The 24,330-nt window shown below is 51.9% G+C and overlaps 1 protein-coding gene across 4 annotated transcripts in view; it reads left to right on the top strand.

Annotated features, from left to right (window-relative positions):
- The window catches only part of BRF1 (BRF1 general transcription factor IIIB subunit), a 1,219,927-nt gene that overhangs the window by 762,583 nt on the left and 433,014 nt on the right, over positions 1-24,330 (top strand). For all 4 annotated transcript variants that reach the window (XM_078660299.1, XM_078660297.1, XM_078660298.1 and 1 more), the window contains 2 exons: positions 22,706-22,745; positions 22,831-22,923. In XM_078660299.1, the coding sequence (XP_078516425.1) occupies positions 22,706-22,745; positions 22,831-22,923 (133 nt within the window). The remainder of the gene's footprint in view (positions 1-22,705; positions 22,746-22,830; positions 22,924-24,330) is intronic.

Here is a 24,330-nt window from a genome sequence, read left to right as displayed (position 1 = left end):
TCCCTTGTGGTCAAGGAGTGACCACCCTGTGCAAGCAGGCACCATCAAGCGATCAACGGTTTACTTTGTCGACGCTCCCGCCGGAGCCCGAGCACTGAACCTGACAAAACCCGGACTTCCAGACTTCCAACAGCCCGATCCACAGTCACAGCAGAGCTGAGACCCGTGGAGGCGACGAGAGACGCGGGACCGGCCATCTTGGAAAGCCAGCGAATTGCTTTCTGTGCAACTTCAGAGGCACCCTCGAAGTTGTGCATTGGGGATTGAGAAGCCCCAGCCCCGAGCACCAACTGCACCGAAGATCAGCCCTCCACACTCCACGAGTTCTGCGTGGGGCCCTTCTGCATTTTCCTGCTCGACGCGTCTGTCCGGTCACTTGCCCGTTGGCTAGTGGCCTCTGTGACGACGAACCTTTGAATTTCCACCACTGGTCTGGTTGCTCCAGATTGGCCCCTGCTTCCCTGAAAAGGAGAAGCCCATTAGACCTTGCTGGTCTGATCAAGAAGCTATCTTTGATTCCTGCGTGGGTTGCCTTTGCCAAGGCTTGTTGACTCCAATCCGGAAGCCGACACCGCCGACAGCGAGAGCCTTCGTGGGACAGTCCGTATCCAGCTCCTGGTCGTCGTCGACACCTCCTGGTCCACGTGGCTGCAGAGACAAGCTTCACGACATCACCTGATTGCTTCGCGACATCGTCTGGTTTCTTCCTGGTCACTGTCTAGTGACCCAGACTCTGTCCCCTCTGCTTTCAGGTACTCTTCATCCTCGATCCGCCCTTGGATCCACCCGGACACTTCCCTCCTGGTCTCCTGCAGCATGTTTCTTCAAGGCTCCATAGTATTCAGCGACGAAACCCGACACACTTTGACACCTATGCACCCGCTTCCTGTGGGTGAGGTAACGCGAGTACTTCGGTGCTCCTGTGGGTATTTACTATCCTAGTGTCTAACTTTCATGTAGCTTTCTCCTTGTCCATCCGGAAGTGACCTAAAAGAACTAGTTTCCAATTCTTTCATTCCCATTCTAACTCTATGGTAACTCGTGTGTGTGTGTGTAAAGACATTGCACTTGCATCCCGTGGGCCTCCTGCTCCCTATCCTTTGGTAGTACAGCGTAGCCCCAGCGATTCTCCAGGCCCTAGCCCTATCCTTTGTTCGTGACGTGGTTCTTATACCACTATTTTTTTTTTTAAGCTTTTTTTATTTTTATTTTTATTTTTATAAAGACCTTTATTTTGTTCGTTTCTGCACAGTCACACAGCTTTTGGCCTACAACCTCAGGGGCTGGCCGCCATCATATCTCACGTATTTTTCATGTTTAGACCTAACACAGCCCATAAGCCGCCAACCCGGAGGTGCGGTGGCGTTACCGTACACTTATGCAGACGTGTCATTATCAGAGTACACAATCAAATAGGTCTAGTTTTATATATAATAACTATTAACAACATGAACATGGAGTCATTTCACACGGTTGATGATATTACAAACAACGGTTGTGATAGTCCTAGTCCGGTTTAGGGTACCTTATGTCTATTGTATGCCCTCAGCTACACTACCACTTGGCTTATTGCTTCTGCAGTCGTATACAGTAGAGGAGTCCCTCACCGCGTTCAACTGGTACGGAGTCATCACCCCTCTGCCACCCATCCCTCTATCTGTGCCAAGGCGCAAGCCAGATTCTCCACCACCTCCTCCCCTCTCTACCACGTTAGTCTCCCCCCCCCTCTTCATCTGATGTCAACTGTTCGTCCTCATCTAATGGTTCACATATGTCCCCCCTGAATCTATTCCATGGGGTCCATATTTTGTTCCATTTACGTGGGCAGGCTCTAACAGTGTATACTGTCCTTTCTATTACCATGATCTTGTCCATATTCGTGCACCATTGTGTTAGCGTCGGGATAGTCGGCGCTCCCCATTTCTGTGCTATGTCGCGTTTAGCTATTGACATTTCTATCACTGCCCACTGCCGTCCGTGTCTGGAAAGGTCATTAGGCCCCCATACGTTAAGTAAGCATTGTCGTGGGTCGGGAATCAAGGACAATTCTAGTGTTTGGGACACAGTACGCATGACCTGCCTCCAGAATTCCTGAATGCGTGGGCAGTCCCATATAGTGTGAAACAGAGTCCCTACTTCTCCGCATCCCCTCAGACAATATGGGTGTTGTATCTTGTGTATTGTGTGAAGCATCTTTCTCGTATAATACACCCTATGCAGGATTTTTAATTGCACGAGCCGGAATTTTGCTGATATTCCCACCTCTTTAGGTGAGGCTAGAGCCTCGTTCCATTCAGAGTCGTCTAATTCCCCTACATCTTCCTCCCAGTTGGCTTTCAGTTTTAGGGTGGGATCTATCAAATTATTTAAGAGTTTGCGATATGTAAGCGATGTCGCTCTTTCCTGCATAAAGTCCGTGAGGAGGCGGTCTTCCATGGGCGACGCCTCCGGGACTTTCGTGCCGCTAGGGATGGCCGACAGCAGGGCGTGCCGCACTTGTATGTATCTGTATAGCTCTGTGGGCCTAAGCTCGTATTGTTGTTGCAGCTGATCGAAGGGGATCACCGTATCTTTGTCCCACAGGTCTCCCACTGTGGACAGACCTATGTTGTCCCATGATGTGAACCCTTTGCTACACCTCAGGGTACCTAGGGCCTTTGTGTCCCACAGAGGGGTGAGTCGTGTGAGTTTCCTCTTCCACCCCAGTTTCGCCTGTGCCCTGTGCCACAACGACACGGTAAGTTTCGTGGGCCCCACGAGTGAGCGTATCTTCCCTTGGTCGTACAAAGGCGCCAGTAAAGTAGTGGTGCCTAGTTGTTCCCTGTCCACCCTATAGGCTGGGTCCTCCTGGTGTACATGTAGCCACTGATTGATGGGTTTTAGCTGGGCGGCCCAATAGTAAAGTTCCAAGTTCGGTAGAGCAATCCCGCCGTCCTACCACCCCCTTTGCAATTTGGCCTGTGCTATCCGTGCTGGTCGGTTATTCCACATGAGGCCTGCCATCAGAGCGGATACCTTTCCAAAGTATCTCGTGTCTACCGGGTACGGTGTATTTTCCAGAACATACAAGAACCGGGGCATGGACACCATCTTATAGAGTGCCACTCTGCCCAAGAGTGTCAGTGGTAGCGCCGCCCAGAACTTGACGTCCTGTTTCAGGCGGTCAAGCAGCGGTAGTAGGTTCTTCTGAAAGAATTCCGTTGGATTTCTCGTGACGTGTATCCCCAGGTATCGAAAAGCGGATCCCGCTAATTTAAGAGGGCAGTTGTCACACAGAGTGGGATTCGGACCGTGCAGCACATACATTTCAGATTTGCTCCAGTTCAAAGTATACCCTGATATTCTCCCCTGTTCGTCACATAGCGTCAACAGAGCAGGTATACTCCGTTCCGGGTCCGTCAAATACACCAGCATGTCATCTGCGTACAGCGACAAGCGGTCTTCCCATCCGTCGGACCAGGTGATTCCTTTCAGTAGCGGGGTGGAGCGTATTCGGGTCGCCAGTGGTTCCAGCGCGATCGCAAATAGCAATGGCGACAGGGGGCATCCTTGACGGGTACCCCTCCCCAGCCGGAACGCCGGGATATGTGGCCATTTGCCACCACCCGTGCCACTGGCTCAGTATACAGTAGCCGGACCCAGGCCACGAATTTCGGGCCAACCCCCATATGGGCGAGGGCTTCGAACAGGTACTGCCATTCTACCATATCGAACGCCATTTTGGCGTCGAGTGCCAGTATTACCGCCATGTCCGTCAATTTGTCCGCTCTAGCCAACACGTTATGCACCCTACGCAAATTGAGGGCGGTATTTCTATGTGGCATAAAGCCAGACTGATCTGGGTGAATAATGTTCGGTAGGCAGGCCATTAGTCGGGTGGCGAGGAGTTAAGCTAAGATTTTAACCTCTGCGTTGAGGAGAGAGATTGGTCGATATGACGCACAGTCTCCCGGGTCTTTCCCAGGCTTGGGGATTGCAACAATGGTCGCCTCCCTTTGATCAAGTGGAAGTATGCCCCGGTCGAGGCTTTCTACGTACATGGCTAACAAGGGACCACCAAGTCCCTCCGCTGCCGCCTGGTACCACTCTATTGGAATACCATTCGGTCCAGACGCCTTTCCCGGCTTGATGTCATGGATCGCCCTTTGTATTTCTTCTTCTGATAGATCCGCCTCTAGCTCCGCAGCCGCTTCCGGTGAGAGCATCTGAAGTGGGATGCTTCCCAGCGCCACACGTGCCGAGTCCGCTGATACTATAGTGTCGGGCGTGTACACCCCTTCAAAGTGGTCTGCTAGGGCCTCCACTATCTCCTCTGGGCTTGTGAGTACCGTTCCTTGATTGTCGCTAATATGTTGAATTCCCCTGGCGCTACCTCCCCTCCTATCCAGCCATGCCAGCATTTTCCCTGCTTTATCTCCGACATCGTAGACTCTGTGTGTCGTGTCTATCACCTGAGCCACCGTCTGTTGTTTTACGTGTTCCCTAAGTAGCTGCTGCTTTAGGAGCAGGGCCTGTGCCGCATCGGGTGTAGGGTTCGCCTCGTGTTCTACAGTAGCAGTGTGTAGTGCTAATTCCAACTCGGAAATCTCACGCTGTATTTCTTTCTTATGGCCCGTTACGGAGGCAATGGCCTGCCCCCTCAACACCGTCTTGTACGCTTCCCACAGGGTGGCTGATGACTGCACTGACTCTGTATTTTCTGCAAAGTAGTGCGATGTTGTTGTTTTAAGTGTTTTGCGGATCTTGGGCATTTTGAGATATGATGCATGCAATGGGAAGACTCGCCTACGTGACTTCTCCTGTGTGGTTAGTTTGAGCGTGACCGGGGAGTGATCTGATATCCCTCTAGGGTGGATGTCTACTGTGTCTACTTGCTGTATGCCGTTACCCAGAGCTAAGAAATAGTCAATTCTTGATAAGCTATTGTGCACTGTGGAATGGTAGGTATACTGCTTTGTGGCGGGGTGTGTATAGCGCCAGATATCGACTAGTCCCATGGCGGTCATGAATCTCTGGATCTGCGAGGGCCCCCCCGTTTGGGTGACTGTTGGGAACCTATCCATGAGGGGATCTATTGCCACGTTAAAGTCTCCTCCGATGATAATGTCTCCCTCGGGCAGGGTCAACAGGAATTCTCCCAATGCTGGAAGTGTGACCGAGTGCAGCGCCGGAGGAACATACACTGACACCACGTTTAGGAGTTTCCCCTCCCACTGTCCTTGGAGTGCTGCGAAGCATCCCTGCGTGTCTGTCTTAGTGCTCAGTGCGATGAATGGAGTTGACTTCTTTACTAAAATGCCCGTGCCCCTGGACCCCGTGGTACACTCCGAGTGTACCGCCATTTTGTACCCCTTCCTATCAAGGGCCTTGGTCGTGTTACCAGTAAGGTGTGTTTCCTGAAATAACACCAGGGCTGGCCCCTGCCTTTAACCGCATTCATCACCAACCCCCTCTTGATCTTATCTCCCAGCCCTCTCACATTCCATGACATGAGGCGGAGAGGAACCACTCATGTTCTCGGCATCCCCTCCTCAGGTGTTTGCGTTTGCGTGTCTTGCATATTGTGGTGTGTAGCTTTGATAGTGCATATCGGACGTGAGTTTCTGGGCATATCTCCCCCCGATCCTGGCCTAGACCATCAGTGTGTTCTGTTACGTGTGTAGATCCTAACCGTGGAACTGTAAAAACTTTTGAACAACCCCTCCCCACCACCCCCCTCCCTGCCTCCCTGCTCAACGGGCATTCAACCGCCCGCCACCCCAACTTAGCAGAGTGCATAGCCCTTCCCTTAAACATTATACTTGTGCGCTGGGGTGGAATATCCTCCGGAGCAGGCGACATCCCTGCCCTCCTTCGGTCCCCCCAGGTCCAGTGTCCAGGCGCGTCCACCCAGCAGAGTCTCTTGGCAGTCAATGATGTGAGTGACACCTCCGATTTATCATTCAATTCCTCCTTCTGCTCCTCGGCTTTCTGGCGTTGGTGACTTATTCACCTCCCCTCTTCCGGATGTACGGGAGTCCTCGCGAGCATTTTCTCGGTGATTCCGCTCATGCCTGTTTGTGTGTCGAGGGCGGCCAGGGGGTTGCCATCCCTCCAACCAGTCCTGGGCCATCTCCGGTGTGTCAAAAAACCAGACTTTGTCCTCAGCCACCACTCGAAGACGCGCCGGGAAAAGCATGGAATACGGCAATTCCTGGCCCTCAGCGCCTTCTTAACCTCCAGGAAGGTTTTCCTCCGGCGCGCCACTTCAGCAGTATAGTCCGGGAAAAAGGCAACAGTTGAGTTTTGGATACGGATAGCTGGAGACGCCCTCGCTGCCTGGAGGATGGCGTCTTGGTCGCGAAAATTGAACAATCGTGCCAGGATCGGTCTTGGAGTAGCCCCCGGTTTTGGTGTCCCACCTGGCACTCGGTGGGCCCTTTCCACTGAAAAGAAATGCGAGAGGCCCTTGGGTTGCAGGTGCGTTTTAACCAAGTCTTCCACATAGAGGTCCATCGCCCCTTTACCTTCCGATTCCGGGACTCCTAGTATTCTAACGTAGTTCCTCCTCGAGCGTCCTTCTTGGTCGTCCAGCTTGTCTCGGAGGGATTTGTTGTCGGCCACCATTTTCTCCATCGCCGCCTGTAGCTCTGACACATCTTCCACCAAGGATTTCGTCCCCACTTCCACCTGTTTCACTCTCTCGTTCATTTTCTGAAGATCTGCTCTGATCAGGGTGACCTCTGTTGCCGTAGAGCCCACTGTGGTTTGTACCTGTGCCAGAGCTTGCATTACGTCCTCCAGTGTCGCTTTCTTCGTCCCTTCACTATCCTGTGTTTCTCCAGGGGAGTTATGCGATTCTGTCTGGGGGGGGTTAGTTTTGTCATAAGCGAATTTATCAAGTTTGGCCTGTGTCGAGGTCTGTCTTGGGCCCCTGCCAGTCATGGCTGTGTCCGTGGTTGTAACTTTAAGTTCTTTCCGCGATTCGCGGTGCTTTCGCTCCGATCTGAGCCTCCGGTTCTCCTGACGACCGTTGTCTGCCAGCGCGGGATGTGTGGCCGACCTCTGTCACTGATCACGTGCCAGGCCCCAAGTGGAGTGAGTTGACAAGGAAGTAAATTTCCACTCTCCTAACCATCCACCGTCCCTTATGTGTGGCGGCGAAGGTGGGGGGGGCATGGGGGGGGGCAAGAGGCCCCACGACGGTTCAGAGCGCCCCCGTGATACGGCGAGAAACTTCTGCCTATGTCCAGGCTCTGGCCTTCGTCACTGTGCCAAGTCCAGGCCCCCCTCTCGCGTGGCCCACCACAGGCCTCAAGGTCACTCCCGGATATGGCGCAGGGTCCACGTGCTTCGCTTCCTGTGTCTCCGTCGGGGGTGGGGGGGGGACTGTGCAGTTGTCGGGTGGGGGTGCCCTAATCCCACGCTCCCAGATTCTGGTGCAGGGACGGATTGCTGCCCCCCGGACTTGCCTTGCCCCAAAGCGCGTCCGTTCACGTTAGTGCGCCGTGTGTCCCAGCGTAGCCTCCCTCCCGGGCTCCGATTCCAATGTAAGGGGCGTGCGGGGCTATTCAACTTTGTAACCCTCCGCCTGCAGTTGCTGGCTCTCCGCTCAGTCTCCTCGTGACACACGCGTGTGCTGCGTCCCCCCCGCCGCCCAGCAGATGTTTGCAACCTCCGCTGCGGCTGTTCTCCTCCTCACCGGTTCCGCATGTGGTAGCGCTCTCACCGGTGTAGGATTCGCTGGCTTGGGTCAGTTCGCCGCTCCCTCCACCGCCGACTAACTTCTGTTGTTCGCCTTCAGCGACTGTTTCCGGTGCCGGGCCCCGCCGACCCCTCACTTCCGGTCGGGCCGCAGTGTCGGGACAGTCCGCTGCTTGTCTCCTCCCACAGGCCTCACCTCGCCGGGCGCCGCCGCTGCCGATTCCGGTGTCTGTCGGCTCTGAAAGTCGCTCCACTGGTCACCGCCCAGTCCTAGACCCGGTGAGCCCTGTCGGGGAATGTTTCAAGGCGGATTAATGTGCCGGATTTATAGTGGATGTCGCCTCGTCCACGGAGCTCCTACGTTACGCTGCCGCCATGTTTGGCTGCCAGCCACGCCCCTTTCTTATACCACTATTTTAGTATATGGTTCGAAGTGCCCCTAGGGCATTACTGTATTTTGTGCAATTTATTGTATTTTAATTGAGTATCTTGTTATGTGCTGGTGCTTCTGACCTCATAAAGAGTTCAGAGGATTGTGTTAGAAATAAATACATATATATGTTGATATACAACCTGTGTGGTGTCCTTTCACTCGGTATTAAAGGGGTTACATATGGCAAAACAGCTGGCTTCACATGCCCTCTTGAGTTTAGCCTAAGACTGCTTTGTCCATGCTACCACTAGGATAGCTGGTCTATAAGGTTGACTTTACAACCATCACCATAAGGGTTGTTTGGACTGGAGCAAGGTGCTCACTAGAATAGTGAACATCATATGCCAGGCCAACTTCTCACAGGGTAAAATTTACCAGACTGATGGTCTGGCCCTTGGATAAACCTGTTGGAATGTGTTCCTGGGAAACAGGAAGCTTAGAAACTCAGGAATACTTACATGACCTCCTCTTTGATAGTAAGAACTTGTCTGATCGTTCAGCTGGTGGGTAACCTGCAAGCTTGCTCTCAAATCACTATTTTGATGGCCATCCATGTGTTCTGCCTAGACATCTTTCTGTCTTTCAGCACCAACCACCTGCCAAAGAGCAAAGACGGGAGTTAGGAATGAGTCTGTTGTCCTAAGCCTCAGCAAATGTGAAAAAGTCTAAATGATTTCTCCTTGACCCTCCACCCTTGTGTACTGCTTCTCAGGAGGCCAGCCCACTCCTGTGGGGGGAAGGCTTTAGTACAACTACCATCATTGGACTCCAATAGCCAGTGATGCACCACACTTCTCAGAGAAGCAGAATTATGCTACTGAGCTGCCACAATCATCCTGATGCGTGCCACCTCTATCTCAGCAGAACACTGGCACGCTTTGTTCAGTGGGTTTGCTTGACACTTGCTTCCAAGGTTTTATCAAGCAGGAACTGAGAAAGTACTTCTGACTCAAGGTGGGAAATCAATACACAATTACAGGATGTTGCATTTCAGTTTCATTGTTGTACTCTGGATCTTTACAAAGATTCAGACTGCAGTAGCAGCCTTTCTGTGGCTGCAAACGATTTAAATGCTACCCCTGCTTGGAACACTGTTCCAATGGATCAGTGCCAAGGGACAGAGCCAAGGCCTGTCTTAGCATGACTTTCAGCAGCCGGGACAATCTTAAGATCTCTGTGAACTTCTCCAAATTCTCCTTTAGTGTCTTCAAAGATAATTCTGTCCATTGGGGCAGTTCTAGGCTCCCATCTCATGAAAGCTTGCTCTCGTCGGTAGAGGGTAGTAGCCATCAGTCAGATAGTTAACTGCTTCATGAACAAGACTGTAGCGGTCTTGTGGTTGCATAGACTTCTCGGACTAAAGGTACATTGCAAAGTTTTGGTCCCATTCCATGCTCCACATAGGTTCCCTGCAGCTTCATCTTGTGGAATGTTGGAAGCAGCTTCTGGATGACCAGCTCATCCCAGGCCTTCAAACCTTGCTTCCAGCCTTGCGATGTTGGTTTGCCAGACCCAGACACTGAAATGAGGACAATTGACAAAGGGATCACCTTAGAAATTCCATGAAGACTTTTGTTATGAAAGGGGTGCTGATGAGTGATTTCTTGGGCCTGGCATTTCGTTGATGGTAGGGCTGAAGGGGGGGACTGCACCTTTTGCTGTGCAAGGTGAGGAAGTTTCTAAGTCAGCCCTTTCCTTTTGTCTTTGTCTGATTACTGCCTCAGAGAGGTTGATGACAGTCCTGTGTAGACAACACTCACAGATGATAGCGACATCGTAGCGCTATAGTGATAGAGTGCTCTGCATTAATTTTACAACTGTGCACTGCTCGCTTTGCCTGCTTCAAACTATCTGTGCCTGATTGTACCGGTGCCACTGCCCATTTATTAGTGATTCCAGGTTGTGCCCCAATCTCGTCCTGTTTCGCTTTTGGGCTTGCTGCCATTTTGTTGTTTGTTGTTTGTGCCTCCCAGCCCGGCTCACCACCCCGCTCTCGCCTCCCAGCTGCTCCTCCCTCGCCCCTCCACTATCCACATATGACAGATGCATCTGCGCGCAGCGTCCACGCGCAGCAGACGCGCCCCATGCGCGCCAAAGGTAAGCCCGTCTGCGCCCGTCCGTGCCTGGACCGCGCCCAGCGCCTGACCCCCTGGCCCCCGCAAAACCCACTCCGCCCGCATAACATACGACACCACAACCCTCTGAGCCCTTAACCCCGGCCGCCCACCAAACTGCTACCAAGCCGCCCCAGGACACACCCATGGACCCTTCACCTGCCACTCCTGCAAGTTCGACTGCATCAGGACCCACACCAAATCCACAAACTCCAATCAGAACTCCGACACTAACCACCTAAAGTGCATCCTGCTCAACACCCGCTCGGTCCACAGACACTCCATTGAACTCTGGAACCTACTCGACACTACATCGCCGGATGTCGCCTTCCTTACAGAAACCTGGATGAACGCCTCATCAGCACCCGACATCGCCATAGCCATCCCGGACGGCTACAAGATCATCAGAAAGGACCGCACCAACCAAACAGGAGGAGGCATCGCCATCGTCCATAAGAACACCATCCGCGTCACGACCAGTTCCGACGACTACCTCTCTACCGCCGAACACCTTCACTTCCAGATCCACACCGACCCCAAGACCACACTCAGAGGCACCCTCATCTACAGGCCACCAGGACCCCGCACACAATTCAGCGAAGACATCACTGACTTCATCAGTCCACACGCCCTCCCCTCCGAGGACTACATTCTACTGGGAGACCTCAACTACCACCTGGAAAAGAAAAACGACTGCAACACCACCACCCTTCTGGACAACCTGGCCAACCTCAGACTCGAACAACTTGTCAATACCCCCACCCACTATGCCGGACACACGCTCGACCCAATCTTCACCTCCAGCAAGCACATCTCCTTCAATCACACCACAGCTCTCCACTGGACGGACCACAGCTGCGTTCACTTCAACTACAAGAAGACCACGACCCACAACCCCCCACAACCTATTCCCCGAAGAAACTGGAACAAAATTACCACCGACCAGCTCTGCACATCGCTTCACCAAAACCCTCCTGCCAAATCATCGGACCCAGACCAAGCAGCCACCAACCTCACACAATGGATCACCCACAGCGCCGACGAACTAGCAACCTTGAGAAGCCATCAAATCAAGCAAGGTAGCAAAAAAGCCCCCTGGTTCAACGATGACCTTAAGAAATCCAAGAAGTCATGTCGCACCCTCGAGAAAGCCTGGAGAAAAAACCCAACCACTGACAATCTGACCAACTTCCAGAACGCCACCCGCAAACACCACCAACTGATCCGATCCACCAAGAAATCAGCATTCAAGGATCAACTTGACAACAACGCCCACAACAGTAAGGAACTATTCAATATCGTCAAAGAATTTACCAACCCCACCGCCGGCACCAACAACATCACCCCCTCCCAAGACCTCTGCGACTCCCTAGCCTCTTTCTTCTACAACAAAATCGCCGACATACATAACAGCTTTGAAAACCAGTCCGGAGACCAGACCAGTCCACTCCACCCACCTCCGAACCAAAAACCCCCTCTAACAACCTTTGCGCCTGGAACCCAATCACCACTGAAGACACCATCCGCCTGATGAACTCCATCCACTCAGGATCACCAACCGACCCATGTCCTCACCACATTTTCAACAAAGCAGACTCCATCATCGCACCCCATCTCCGTGACGTCATCAACTGCTCCCTCAACTCCGCCACCTTCCCGGAAAGCTGGAAGCACGCCGAACTCAGCGCCCTTCTGAAGAAACCCACAACAGACCCCACTGAACTTAAGAACTACCGCCCCATATCGCTCCTCCCATTCCCTGCCAAAGTTATTGAGAAAGACGTCAACAGTCAGCTGGCCACCTTCCTCGAATCCAACAAATCCCTCGACCCCTCACAGTCCGGCTTCCGAGCCAAACACAGCACCGAAACCGCCCTCATCGCAGCAACAGACGACATTCGAACTCTACTGGACAACGGAGAAACAGCTGCCCTCATCCTACTTGACCTCTCCGCAGCCTTCGACACAGTCTGTCATAGCACCCTCATACAACGCCTCAGCAACGTCGGGATACAAGGAAAAGCATTGGACTGGATCATCTCGTTCCTCACCGGAAGAACGCAGAGAGTCCGCCTCCCCCCTTTCAGATCAGAGGCCACCGAAGTCATCTGCGGCGTACCACAAGGATCATCACTCAGTCCCACCCCCTTCAACAAGAGTCCCCTCGCATCCATCGCACGCCAACACAACCTCAACATCATCTCCTACGCAGACGAAACCCAGCTGATCCTCTCCCTCACCAAAGACCCAAACACCGCCAAAACCAACTTACACGAAGGAATGAAAGAAGTAGCCGAGTGGATGAAAAACAGCCATCTAAAACTGAACTCGGACAAAACGGAAGTCCTCATCTTAGGATCATCCCCCTCCGCCTGGGATGACTCATGGTGGCCACCGGCCCTGGGAACCGCACCCATACCTACGGACCACGCACATAACCTAGGCTTCATCCTGGACTCCTCCCTCTCGATGACCAGACAAATCAACGCCGTCTCATCTTCATGCTTCAACATCCTACGCATGCTCAAAAAAATCTTCCGCTGGATCCCCACCGAAACAAGAAAGACGGTCACCCATGCACTGGTCACAAGCCGACTGGACTACGGAAACACCCTTTACGCCGGAACCACAGCCAAACTACAGAAAAAACTCCAGCGCATCCAAAACGCCTCAGCTAGACTCATACTGGACATCCCCCGTCAAGCTCACATTTCCGGTCACCTGAAAGACCTCCACTGGCTCCCCGTCAACAAGAGAATAACGTTCCGTCTCCTCACCCATGCACACAAAGCCCTCTACGACCTAGGACCCGAATGCCTCAACATGCGACTGTCCTTCTACACCCCCACCCGCCAACTACGATCGTCCAATCAAGCCCTCGCCGCAATTCCGCGCATCCATAGATCCACCATGGGGGGAAGATCCTTCTCCTACTTAGCGGCCAAGACGTGGAATTCTCTTCCCACCCACCTCCGCCTTGTACAGAACCACCTCTCCTTCAGAAAGCAACTAAAAACTTGGATATTCGATAAGTAATATACCCCCCCTCCCTCCCCCAAGCGCCTTGAGACCCTCTGGGTAAGTAGTGCGCTATACAAATTTTTGAACTTGAACTTAAATCAATCAGTAGGTTTGTAGAGCGCTTCTTGTCACTAGTGAGGGTATCCATGCGCTGTCATGGGCTAGTTGATTAGCCGGGTCTTCTGGGACTTTCAAATCTCTGAACGAGGTGGGGAGGTTCGTGGATTAAAGGGTAGGTTTTATCGTGTCTTCACTGCTAGGTAGGAGAAAGAGCAACCTCCCCATCTCCTACATCAGATGCGGGGGTGAGGGTTAGAGGAAGGGACGCGGAGGTGTCTGGTGGACTGATGGAAGTTCAGGCAATGGTTCAAGTAGGCGGATCTGCAGTTGTGTAGGGCCTTGTTTGTATACATGGGTCAGGAGCTTGAACTGTCTTTTCTGTACAGGGAGCATGTGGAGTTCCCTGAGGTAGGGGTGATGTGGGTTCATCTAGGGAGATCCGTGGCTAGTCTGGCTGCGGCATTCTGTATGGTCTGTAGTTGGAGGAGGTATGCTGCGATCCCTCCATTGAGAGTGTTGCCATAGTCCAGTCGACTGGAGATGATGGCTTGGGTGATGGTGTGTCTTGAGATTTGGGGTAGCTATTTGTATGTCCTACAAAGCATGTGGACGATGAAGAAGCAGGAGGAGGAGACAGAGTTTACCTGAGTCGTCATGGTTAGTGTCTTGTCCGGTATGATGCCTAGGTTCCTAGCGTGGTCAGTGGGGATAGAAGTAGGTCCAAGTTCTGAGGGCCACCTGGATGCGTCCCATGGGGAGCTTTTGTTTCCAAAAATCAGCACCTCTATCTTGTCCAAATTGAACTTAAGGCAGTTGTCCTTCATCCAGCTGGTGACAGCTGTCATGCAGTTGTGGAAGCTGGTCTTGGTGGTGTGTCTTGGGAGAGAGAGAGATGATGAGTTGTGGGTCATTGGAGTAGGACATGATGTTGACTCTGTGGGTTTTGGTGAGGCTGGCCAGGCGTGTTATATAAGTATTGAAGAAGGGGATGCCGAGCGAGGATCCTTGGGGTACTCCACAGATGATTTCCTTCTGTTCGAAGGTCAAGGAGGGGAAGGCGGACTTTTTGTGTTCTCCCAGTGAGGAAAGAGGCGATCCATCTGAGAGTGGCTTCTTGGATGCCACTGTTGTGCAGCCTTGTGACAAGTGCATGATGGGAGCCCGTATCAAAGGCTGCTGAGAGGATTAGAGCTGCAGTCTCTCCTCGGTTGAGTAGGGTTTGGATGCTGTCGATAGCCACAATGAGGGCTGTCTCGTGCTCTGGTTGCTGCGAATCCGAATTGGGAGGAGTCCAGTAGGAGGTTTCGTTCAAGATGTGAGGAGAGTTGTTGGTTGATGGTTTTTTCCAATACTTTTGCCAGGAATGGGAGCAGGGAGATCGGTCAGTAGTAGAGTTTGCTGTGGTATGCTAATGGTTTCTCTAGTAGGACTTTGACTTCTGCATGCTTCCAGTCCTCGGTGAAAGATGGCTGTGGCAATTGAGGTGTTGAACAAGGTGGCGAGTACATCACTCGTTCTGGTGTCGCCTAGGTTGAAGATGTGAGGGCATGGTTCAGTTGGGGCTCCCGAGTGGACTGAGTTCATGAAGGAGGCGGTGTCCTGTAGGGTGAGCTGGCTCCATTCGGTGTCGGATGTCTGTGGTGGTAGTGGGGTTATTGTGTTGCTTGAAGTTGGTGGGTTTGGGGTTGGGTTTGAAGTTTCTGTGGATGTTGGTGATCTTGTCAAGGAAGAAATTTGTAAGGTTATAGCAGAGTTCCTGTGAGGGGGCAATGTTTGTTTGATCACTTCATTGTGCCTGTGTTGTGGAAGCTCTGTTTTAGAGAAGGCCCAGTGCTACCTGCTTTGAGAAGTTCTCAAGACAATGGCTGTATCGAGAGAGCAGCCTGAGGAGGATACTTGAAAGGAGGTACACACCAAGTGTGTTCTGAACATAGTGAATGGGATCCACATCCCGCTATAGAGATGTGTTTGAAAGCAGGACCCAAACCAACACACTGTGCTCCAGTCCCAAGTTCTTTATGACCAAGGAAGGGGGTGTTCCGCTGAGTACTCCAAAGGCTGCTGTGTGACCAGAGCTTGTATTTGCCTCACAGACAGGCACCCAGAGCTGAGGGTACATCACCTGTAGTTTACACTTTCTGGTGGATGAATCGAGGGTCTATCTAGTGCCTAGAAGCCTGCCTGCCAGGTGAAAGAGGGAAGAGACCCTGTCTAACAGGAAAAGCCTGTGTGTTCCTGGACGGCGGGGCTCACGGTGAAAGAAGACTAAGAGCAAAGTCAGTAATGTCTTAGAAGGTTCCTGGTGTGAAACGCAAAAAGCTTAAGTGAACACAACGGCCTGGTTGGGAATGCAACTTCTGTGGATGGTGACTGCACAGTCTGGGCTGCAACTGCCATATTTACTGTCAGCCTGGTCGGGGACCAAACCTGCTTCTCCATCGACCAACAGCCCAAGGAGGCCTTCGTCCGTTTTACAAGCTGCACAGGGCTTCAGTGAACAGGGCCCCATCAGTGTGGTATTGCCAGGGCTGTCGAACAACTAGGATTCATCCTGACTGGCAGTGTGAAAAGAGACACAGGCCGCACCAGGCAACTTCCTTGGACTCCCTCTAACTATGGCAGGCCCCCACTTACCGGGAAGCCTAAGATGCTGGAGCGGTGATAGTTGAGAGTGAGAGACTCTGAGATTAAGTTTCTACCCACTACACCATCAGGGGCCAGAAAAAACACTGATTGCACATTTGGCCTGTGTAGTGCCAAAATCTGCAGCTGAGAATGGTTCACGATGTTCCTTCCAGAACTGCTAGTGGGACAATCTTATCGAGAGTCACCTGGGAGGGACTTAGCTCGAGCGGGAAATAGCAGGTGGAGTCCCACAAGGGAGTACTGTGACCGGGATCTGCGCTCTGAATTGAATTGAGTAGCATTTGTTAGTGCTCAGAGTTAAAAAGTACATTGTTTTCTAAAAACACAAGCAGTGGCCTGGACTTTGAACTTATATTGTCTGGTGGTTGAGGGTTGAGTTCTGAGCATGTGTCCCCACTTCCCACAACCCCCACCTCTTGAGACGTCTCTGTCTTCTCTCTCACTACTCAATCAATCAAAACATTTATAGAGCGCGCTACTCACCTGTGAGGGTCTCAAGGCGCTGAAGGGGGGGGGGGGGGGTGCTGCTACTGCCTGAAAGCCAGGTTTTGAGGTGTTTCCTGAAGGTGAGATGGTCCTGGGTCATTCGTAGGTGTGCGGGGAGGGAGTTCCACGTTTTGGCTGCCAGGTAGGAGAACGATCTTCCTCCGGTGGGGGTTCTGCAGATCCGTGGGACGGGGGCGTGGCTGGCGGAGCGGAGTTGGCGGTGGGGGATTTGTAGAACGAGAGGCGGTTGTTGAGGTATTCGGGGCCCATGTCGTGGAGCGCTTTGTGTGCGTGGGTGAGGAGCCTGAACGTGATTCTCTTGTTGACGGGAAGCCAGTGCAGGCTTTTCAGGTGGGCGGATATGTGGCTGTGGCGAGGGATGTCGAGGATGAGTCGTGCGGAGGCGTTTTGTATGCGTTGTAGTCGTTTCTGAAGTTTGGCGGTGGTTCCTGCATATAAGGCGTTTCCGTAGTCCAGTCGGCTGGTGACGAGGGCCTGGGTGACGGTCTTTCTGGTTTCGATGGGGATCCACTTGAAGATTTTCCGGAGCATGCGTAGGGTGTTGAAGCAGGAGGACGAGGCGGTGTTGACTTGCTTGGTCATCGTGATGGAGGAGTCCAGGATGAATCCCAGGTTGCGTGCGTGGTACTTGGGTGTCGGTGCGGTGCCCAGCACCGTGGGCCACCGGGAATCGTCCCAGGCGGATGGGGATTGTCCGAGAATGAGGACCTCCGTCTTGTCTGAGTTCAGCTTTAGGCGACTGAGCTTCATCCATTCTGCGACGTCTTTCATTCCTGCCTGGAGGTTGGTTTTGGCGGTGGCTGGGTCCTTGGTGAGGGAGAGTATCAGCTGGGTGTCGTCGGCGTAGGAGATGATGATGATGTTGTATTTGCGTGCGATGGTGGCGAGGGGGCTCATGTAGATATTGAAGAGTGTTGGGCTGAGCGAGGATCCTTGGGGTATGCCGCAGATTATTTTGGTGGCTGTTGAGTGGAAGAGAGGGAGGCGAACTCTCTGGGTTCTGTCGGAGAGGAACGAGGTGATCCAGTCCAGGGCTTTTCCTTGGATCCCAGTGTTGAAGAGGCGGGTTGTTAGGGTGCGATGGCATACGGTATCAAAGGCTGCGGAAAGGTCTAGGAGGATGTGGGCGGCTGTTTCTCCGTTGTCCATCAGGGTCCTGATGTCATCGGTGACTGCGATGGAGGCAGTCTCGGTGCTGTGGTTTGCTCGAAATCCGGACTGGGAAGGGTCGAGTGTGTTAGTCTCGAGGAAAGCGGTCAGCTGTTTATTGACGGTCTTCTCGATGACTTTAGCCGGGAAGGGGAGAAGAGAGATAGGGCGGAAGTTCTTGAGGTCTTTGGGGTCCGCTGTGGGTTTCTTCAGAAGGGCATTGATCTCTGCATGCTTCCAGTTCTCGGGGAAAGTGGCCGACGCGAAGGAGATGTTGATGACGTTCCGGAGGTGGGGTGCGATGACGGTGTCGCCTTTGTTGAAGATATGATGGGGGCGTGGGTCAGAGGGGAAAACGGAGTGGATGGAGTTCATAACGTTGGTGGTGTCTTCAGTGTTGATGGGGTTCCAGGCGCTGAGGGTGGTGGTGAGGGTTTCTGGTTCTGTGACTGGAGGCGGAGTCTGGGGTCCAAAGCTGTTGTGCATATCTGTGATCTTTCGGTGGAAGAACGTGGCGAGGGAGTTGCAGAGTTCTTGTGACGGTGTGATGTTGTTGCTGGCGCTGGGGTTGGAGAGCTCTTTGACGATGTTGAAGAGTTCCTTGCTGTTTTGGGAGTTGTTGTCTAGTCGCTCTTTGAATGATGTCCTTTTGGTGGTGCGGATCAGCTGGTGGTGTTCGCGGGTGGCGTTCTTGAGGGCTGTCATGTTTTCTGTAGTTCGTTCATGGCGCCAGGTTTTTTCGAGTGTTCGGCATGATTTCTTTGAGTCTTTGAGGGCGTCTGTGAACCATGGGATTTTCCTGTTGCCGGTCTTGCCTGGGTGGTTCTTCAGTGGAGCGAGGTCGTCGGCGCAGTTGGTGATCCATTGTGCGAGGTTGTGGGCTGCGTCGTTGGTGTCAGCGGTGTCGGATGGCAGGTTCTGGCTGAGCGATGAGAGGAGTTGGTCTGTGGTGATTTTGCTCCAGCATCTTGGGGGAATTTGTTGCGTGCGCTGTTGGGATGTGATCTTTTTGAAGGTGAAGTGGATGCATCTGTGGTCGGTCCAGTGTGGTTCGGTGGAGTGGCTGAAGGAGACGTGGTTGCTGGCGGAGAAGATGGGGTCGAGCGTGTGTCCAGTGAGGTGGGTGGGGGCGTTCACCAGTTGTTTGAGTCCGAGGTTGGCAAGGTTGTCCAGCAGGGTGGTGGTGTTGCTGTCGTTGTTTTTCACCAGGTGGAAGTTCAGGTCTCCTAGGAGGATGCATTCGGGTGAGGCTAGGGCGTGCGGGCTGATAAAGTCGGCGATGGTTTTGCTGAAATGTGTGTGCTGGCCCGGGGTCTGTAGATGAGCGTTCCTCTGAGGGTGGTCTTGGGGTCGGTGTGAATCTGGAAGTGTAGGTGTTCGGCGGTGGGGAGTGTGTCTTCGGCGTTGGTCGTGACGTTGATGGTGTTCCTGTAGATGATGGCGATTCCTCCTCCTGTTTGGTTGATGCGGTCCTTCCGGGTGATCTTGTAGCCGTCCGGGATGGCTATGGCGATGTCGGGTGCCGAGGAAGCGTTCATCCAGGTTTCCGTGAGGAAGGCGACGTCTTGTGCTGTTGTGTCGAGGAGGTCCCAGAGTTCGATGGCGTGTTTGTGGACGGAGCGTGTGTTGAGGAGGATGCATTTGAGGTGGTTGTCGTTGATGTTGGGTCCGGTGGGTGGTCTGCAGGTTCGGAGGCAGGTGAATTTGCAGGTTTGACAGGTGAAGGGTCCGTGGGTGCGCTTCGGGGTGGCTCGGTAGCAGGCGGGCTGTAGCCCGGTGTTGAGTGCGTTGAGGGCGGCGGGGTCGTACTTCAGCCGAGAGGATTGGCAGCGGCGGTGGCCAGGGGTTCCGGCGCTGGGCGCGGTCCAGGCGCAGATGGGCTTGCCTTAGGTGCGCGGCCGACTGCATTATGTAGGGGTCGAGGGAGGGAGGAGCAGCTGGGAGGGGGGAGTGGGGGCCGATCTGGTCAGGGGGTGGGGCCGCAGGGGACACAGCGGCGGGGAACGAGGGTGCAATGGCGGGGGAAGAGCACCGAATACAACAGTGGGACGGGCACAGTGCGCAAAACGGATAAGAAAAATGAATACAAAAACATGGCAATACAATACAATGCAGTAGCAACAGTGGGTACAAAAAGAAAGTAAGGAGGCAAACCTTACGAACACTGGACCACCAGGGATCGAACCGGCGGCAGCACCGAGGCACAGGTGCACAGGGACACAGCATCAGCAGGTCGTGCTAACAGGGTGGGGGAGCCACCTGGCCTGAAACCTGGGTCAAGGGTCGCTCCCTTAGCGTGCAGCGGCCTGCATTATGTAGGGGTCGAGGGAGGGAGGAGCAGCTGGGAGGTGGGAGCGGGGGCCAATCGGGTCAGGGGTGGGGACGCAGTGGCGGGGAACGAGGGTGCAACGGCGGGGGAAGAGCACCGAATACAACAGTGGGACGGGCACAGAGCGCAAAATGGATAAGAAAAATGAATACAAAAACACGGCAATACAATACAATGCAGTAGCAACAGTGGGTACAAAAAAAGTAAGGAGGCAAAGCTTACGAACACAGGACCACCAGGGATCGAACCGGCGGCAGCAGCGAGGCACAGGGGCACAGGGACACAGCACCAGCAGGTTGTGCTAACGCGGTGGGGGAGCGACCTGGCCTGAAACCAGGGTCAAGGGTCGCTCTGTGTCAAGTGCAGAAAAGGTTGCACTTGACGCGGTTTGCAGAATCCTAGTAGGACAGGCACCAGCAGCAAATGACCTCAGTCACTGGTGGGGGCCAGTAGCCCCTGTCTGCCCTGTGGCGCTCCCCCCTCCTCATGGAATATGACACCCAGTTACTCATAGTCTGTAGTCTCTTTCCTGTCATCAGTGCCCTCCTGCTGACCCCTTAGTCATCGGCCAAAACAGATGAATCTTAATAAAAGCAGATAAGAGTCCAGAATGCATTCAAGGTACAGAGGTCTGAATTAACAGTTTTTGAAGTAGTTCCTGATCTAGGGTGAGTAGATGGTTAATCGTGGGAAAGAATGTGAGTATCAAACATGATAAAGTTTACTCATATATGTTCTGGTTCTTTGCACAGATTGATTGATTCGTTCAAAGTCATTGCTTTCGGAAGTCGGTGGTGTGTTACTCACATTAACATAGTTTATCTTGGTGAACGCAATGAACTATGCGCGGCCACTCACTGGAGAGCACACTTATGGTGCAAAAATAGATTTATTTGGACTCCCTGTACCATCAGAGTATGATACTTGCAGTTCAACGGGGCACATATATTTTTCATGTGCATTTATATTCTGGCTTGTTTTCGTTCAGTGGCTTTAATTTTGAAAACAGTAGTGCTCCCCTTAAACTGCCCCTCACACAATGGTTCCTTTTTTTCTTCCTTTACCCAGCTCCCTCCCCGCTCTGCTCACCTTCCGTGTGGCCTCTCCTTTGTCTTTGTAGCAGTTATCCCGCACAGTTGCATGCTTTCCTCTCTTGCTCTCTTGGAAGGGGGGCAAATTTTCAATAACCCCCGCACTGCACCTGTTCCAAGCGACAATACATGCTACCCCTTGCTCGCCTGTCCCGATGAAAGCCAGGCAAAGATAAAATGCTAAATATAAAAATAAAAATAAACCCAAGGCTAAAAAGATTGAGGGAGGGAGGGGAAAAAACTAACTGTTGAAAACGCTCCCACCCACCAGGTCACAAAAACTAAAATGGTGGCTGGGAGCCGGAGCCCAAAGCCCTTATAGTTGGGCTATCATTGAGCTATAGAAAAAAATGCCCAAAAAACAAATTGGAAGACGTGCCCAGGCCCCGCCCCTCCCAAACAGCTGGGGAGGAGAGACCTCCCTGCGGTCGGCTACCCCCACCCAAACCCCCCTTCTCTACACTCAGCCGGCATGGCCACCTGCATGCCTGAGTTTAAAGTCTGCACGCGTTGCAGCGCTCCCCCTTTTTTTCCACAACATGCATTGGCGCACATGCACCGGCGACGTTGGCCGTATAACTCTCCCTCGCTCGTTTCTTTTTTTACCGCGCTCTCCTCTCTCTTCCACCCTTGACACTCCCAAGAAGTAGAGCACTATCCATCCGCGCTCCAGTGCCTTGTCAGGGGGAGGAAGGGCAATTTAAATGCAAAATAGAAAATAATACAATACAATCCTGTACGTACTCCAAGTAATGGCTTTCAGGTGATGCTAAGATGCTGAAGCTCCTCGCATCTGCAGCCACTAAATAGCTGGGCCGGTTTTGTCCCCGTAAAATAAGTTTACTGCCTAAAATACATTTCTGAGCGTTTTTTCAGTAAATGGGGAGGAAACGCCTGGCAAGTTGTGAGTGAGAAAAATTCCTCGATTGAAAAAAAACCTCTAGTCAGGAGAAACTGTACTTAAAGACGTTTTTAAAAGTATACTACAAACTCCATGCGTAGCAAAGTTGTCTTTCTGCGCATAAAGGCTATTATAATAATAGATTACAAGCAAACGGAAAATTATTAACTTCACCTTTCAGCAAGAACACAATAATAGAATCTGGAAACCCGGCGTGTTAACCAACTAGTAAATGGATGTATACGACGCATAGTAAGGGATGCAGCTGGACAGTGTTTTTTCAAACGTTCCCTTAGGCACGTATGCGGAGGCTGAACGCAGCCACCACCTACCTGCGGAGGTGGGGGGGGGGCTTGGGGATTCTACGAGGAAAGGAAGGAGGGGCCCTCTCACACCAGTCTCACCCTGCCACGAATGTACTCAATTATACAACGCTGGTTTTCCTTCAGGTACGCCAGACATGCGACCTCTGGGCGAAGGGCCTGGGAATGGAGACGGTTCCCAAACTCTGTTTGCCAGTGTGTGTGTGAAATGTTTCCCTGTCAGCACCATCTGTTCCTTCCTCTTTTAATCTTCCACGCCCGCCATTTCCCCTTCCCTGATTGCAGGAAAGGCGCAGCACGGGTAAGCCGCCGGCTTTGGCGCGCTGGCAGGGCGATTATGTAAGAGGCCGAGTTATTAAAGCAGCATATGTACACTAAAGTACAAAACGTGTATCCTGGTTAATGCTCAGCGGCATGCTTGCCTAATAGTATTCCCTTTTTGTTTCAGCTGGAGCAGGAGTTGGCAAAAAAGCTTGATGAAGTTGCAGGTAAAAGCACCGTCCATCCGAATCAGTCACACCAGCCCACACTAATGACAACTGTTTATTAATATTGTTGTTTTACTTTTAATAGGCGAAATAACATGTTATCAAGATGAAATAGAGAACGAGCTGGAAAACAGTAGACCAAAGGCTAAAGGGTTTTATGCATCGTATAGTAAAGATGGTAGGTATCCTGTAATTATTTCAGTCCACCTGTCGAAGGCATGTGCCAAACTTTAATTCAAAACACGAGGGCCGTTCCCATGCTTCTGCACAAGTTGCGTTTTCTCCTATAAACACATATTTCATCATGTTTAATTTGTGGTGCGTATGAAATGGGGTCTCAACGTTTGTTTCCAGTTGTTTCAAATGTATTATGTATTCAATGTGTTTTAACAATTTTATTTTATCAAACATCTGTGCACTATTTAATACTGCGTTGTTTCGCTGCGTTACTTACTCTGTTTAGCGATGCTGCCTACCCTACGACCACAGTTGTTTCCTGCTCAGCAGTTGGATGTGGTGCCTGTGCTTCGCTATTAATTGTGCCACGGGTGCAGTGGCACCAGGGTGAACCACTGTTAGGGACCACTGTATCCCAGTTACAGCAATCTATTCATATCTAGCCAGCATTGCCTTTGCTTCAATTAGTGCCCATGTCCCCTACTTGTTGTGCCACTGTGGGGTGCATTAGGATAAAAGCGAGGTGCCCTGCGCGTGCCATTTTTCTCGACTTTGGACAGTAAAAGTTAGTACAATTTATGTTAGCCTTTCTTTTGAAAGGCTTCATATTCCTTTATGAAGTAAGGCATTTAAGACACATTTTTTAGATTGTTTAAGGAGCGAATTGTTGTACTTGTTGCTATCTATATAGTATTTGTGAGAAGTTGGCCTGATATATAATGTTTCCAATTCTGGAACCACTTTGTATCAGTCCAAACAACCCTTATGGTGTCTGGTTGTAAGTCAACCTTATTAGACAAGCTATCCTAGGGGTAGCATGGACTAAGCAGCCTTAAAGGCTTAACTTAAGAGGTCGTGTTAAGCAAGCTGTTTTACCACATACAATCCTGTAATACCAAATGAAAGGACACCACACAAGTATATATTATAAAAATATATGTGTTTATTACTAAAAAACAATCCCCAGTATTCTTTATGAATAAAGGGGCACAAGCGTTAAATCAAAAGCACAGTATAACATACAAAGTTGCACAATTTTGGATGAGGCCAAGGGGCCACTCAAACCATATACTAAAAAAATGGTATAAGAGATACCAATCGATCAGTGGTTAGGCCTAGGGCCTAGGGAATCGCTAGGAGCAGTCAGGACAAGCAATGCTGAAGTCGGGAAAAGCCCGCGGGATTCGGGTGCAGTGCAGAAAGTGCACGCATGCATCAATGTTAACCAATGGTGCGTAAAAGTTACAAAGTTAGAGTTTAAGGACACTTCCGCTGAACCTAGAGGAACAAAACTTAAGACACAGACCCTAGAGGTGTGTACCAGTGTGAGAACACCGGCGTTGCAATGTTACCTCACCCTCAGGAAGTGGGTGCACTGGGTCGAAGTTGAGTCGGGTTTCGTCACGCA

The sequence above is a fragment of the Lissotriton helveticus genome, chromosome 9 (assembly GCF_964261635.1).
Source record: "Lissotriton helveticus chromosome 9, aLisHel1.1, whole genome shotgun sequence".
Lineage (NCBI taxonomy): Eukaryota > Metazoa > Chordata > Amphibia > Caudata > Salamandridae > Lissotriton > Lissotriton helveticus.
Note: the sequence above shows the minus strand (reverse complement) of the source record. Positions and strands in the feature narration are given on the sequence as shown.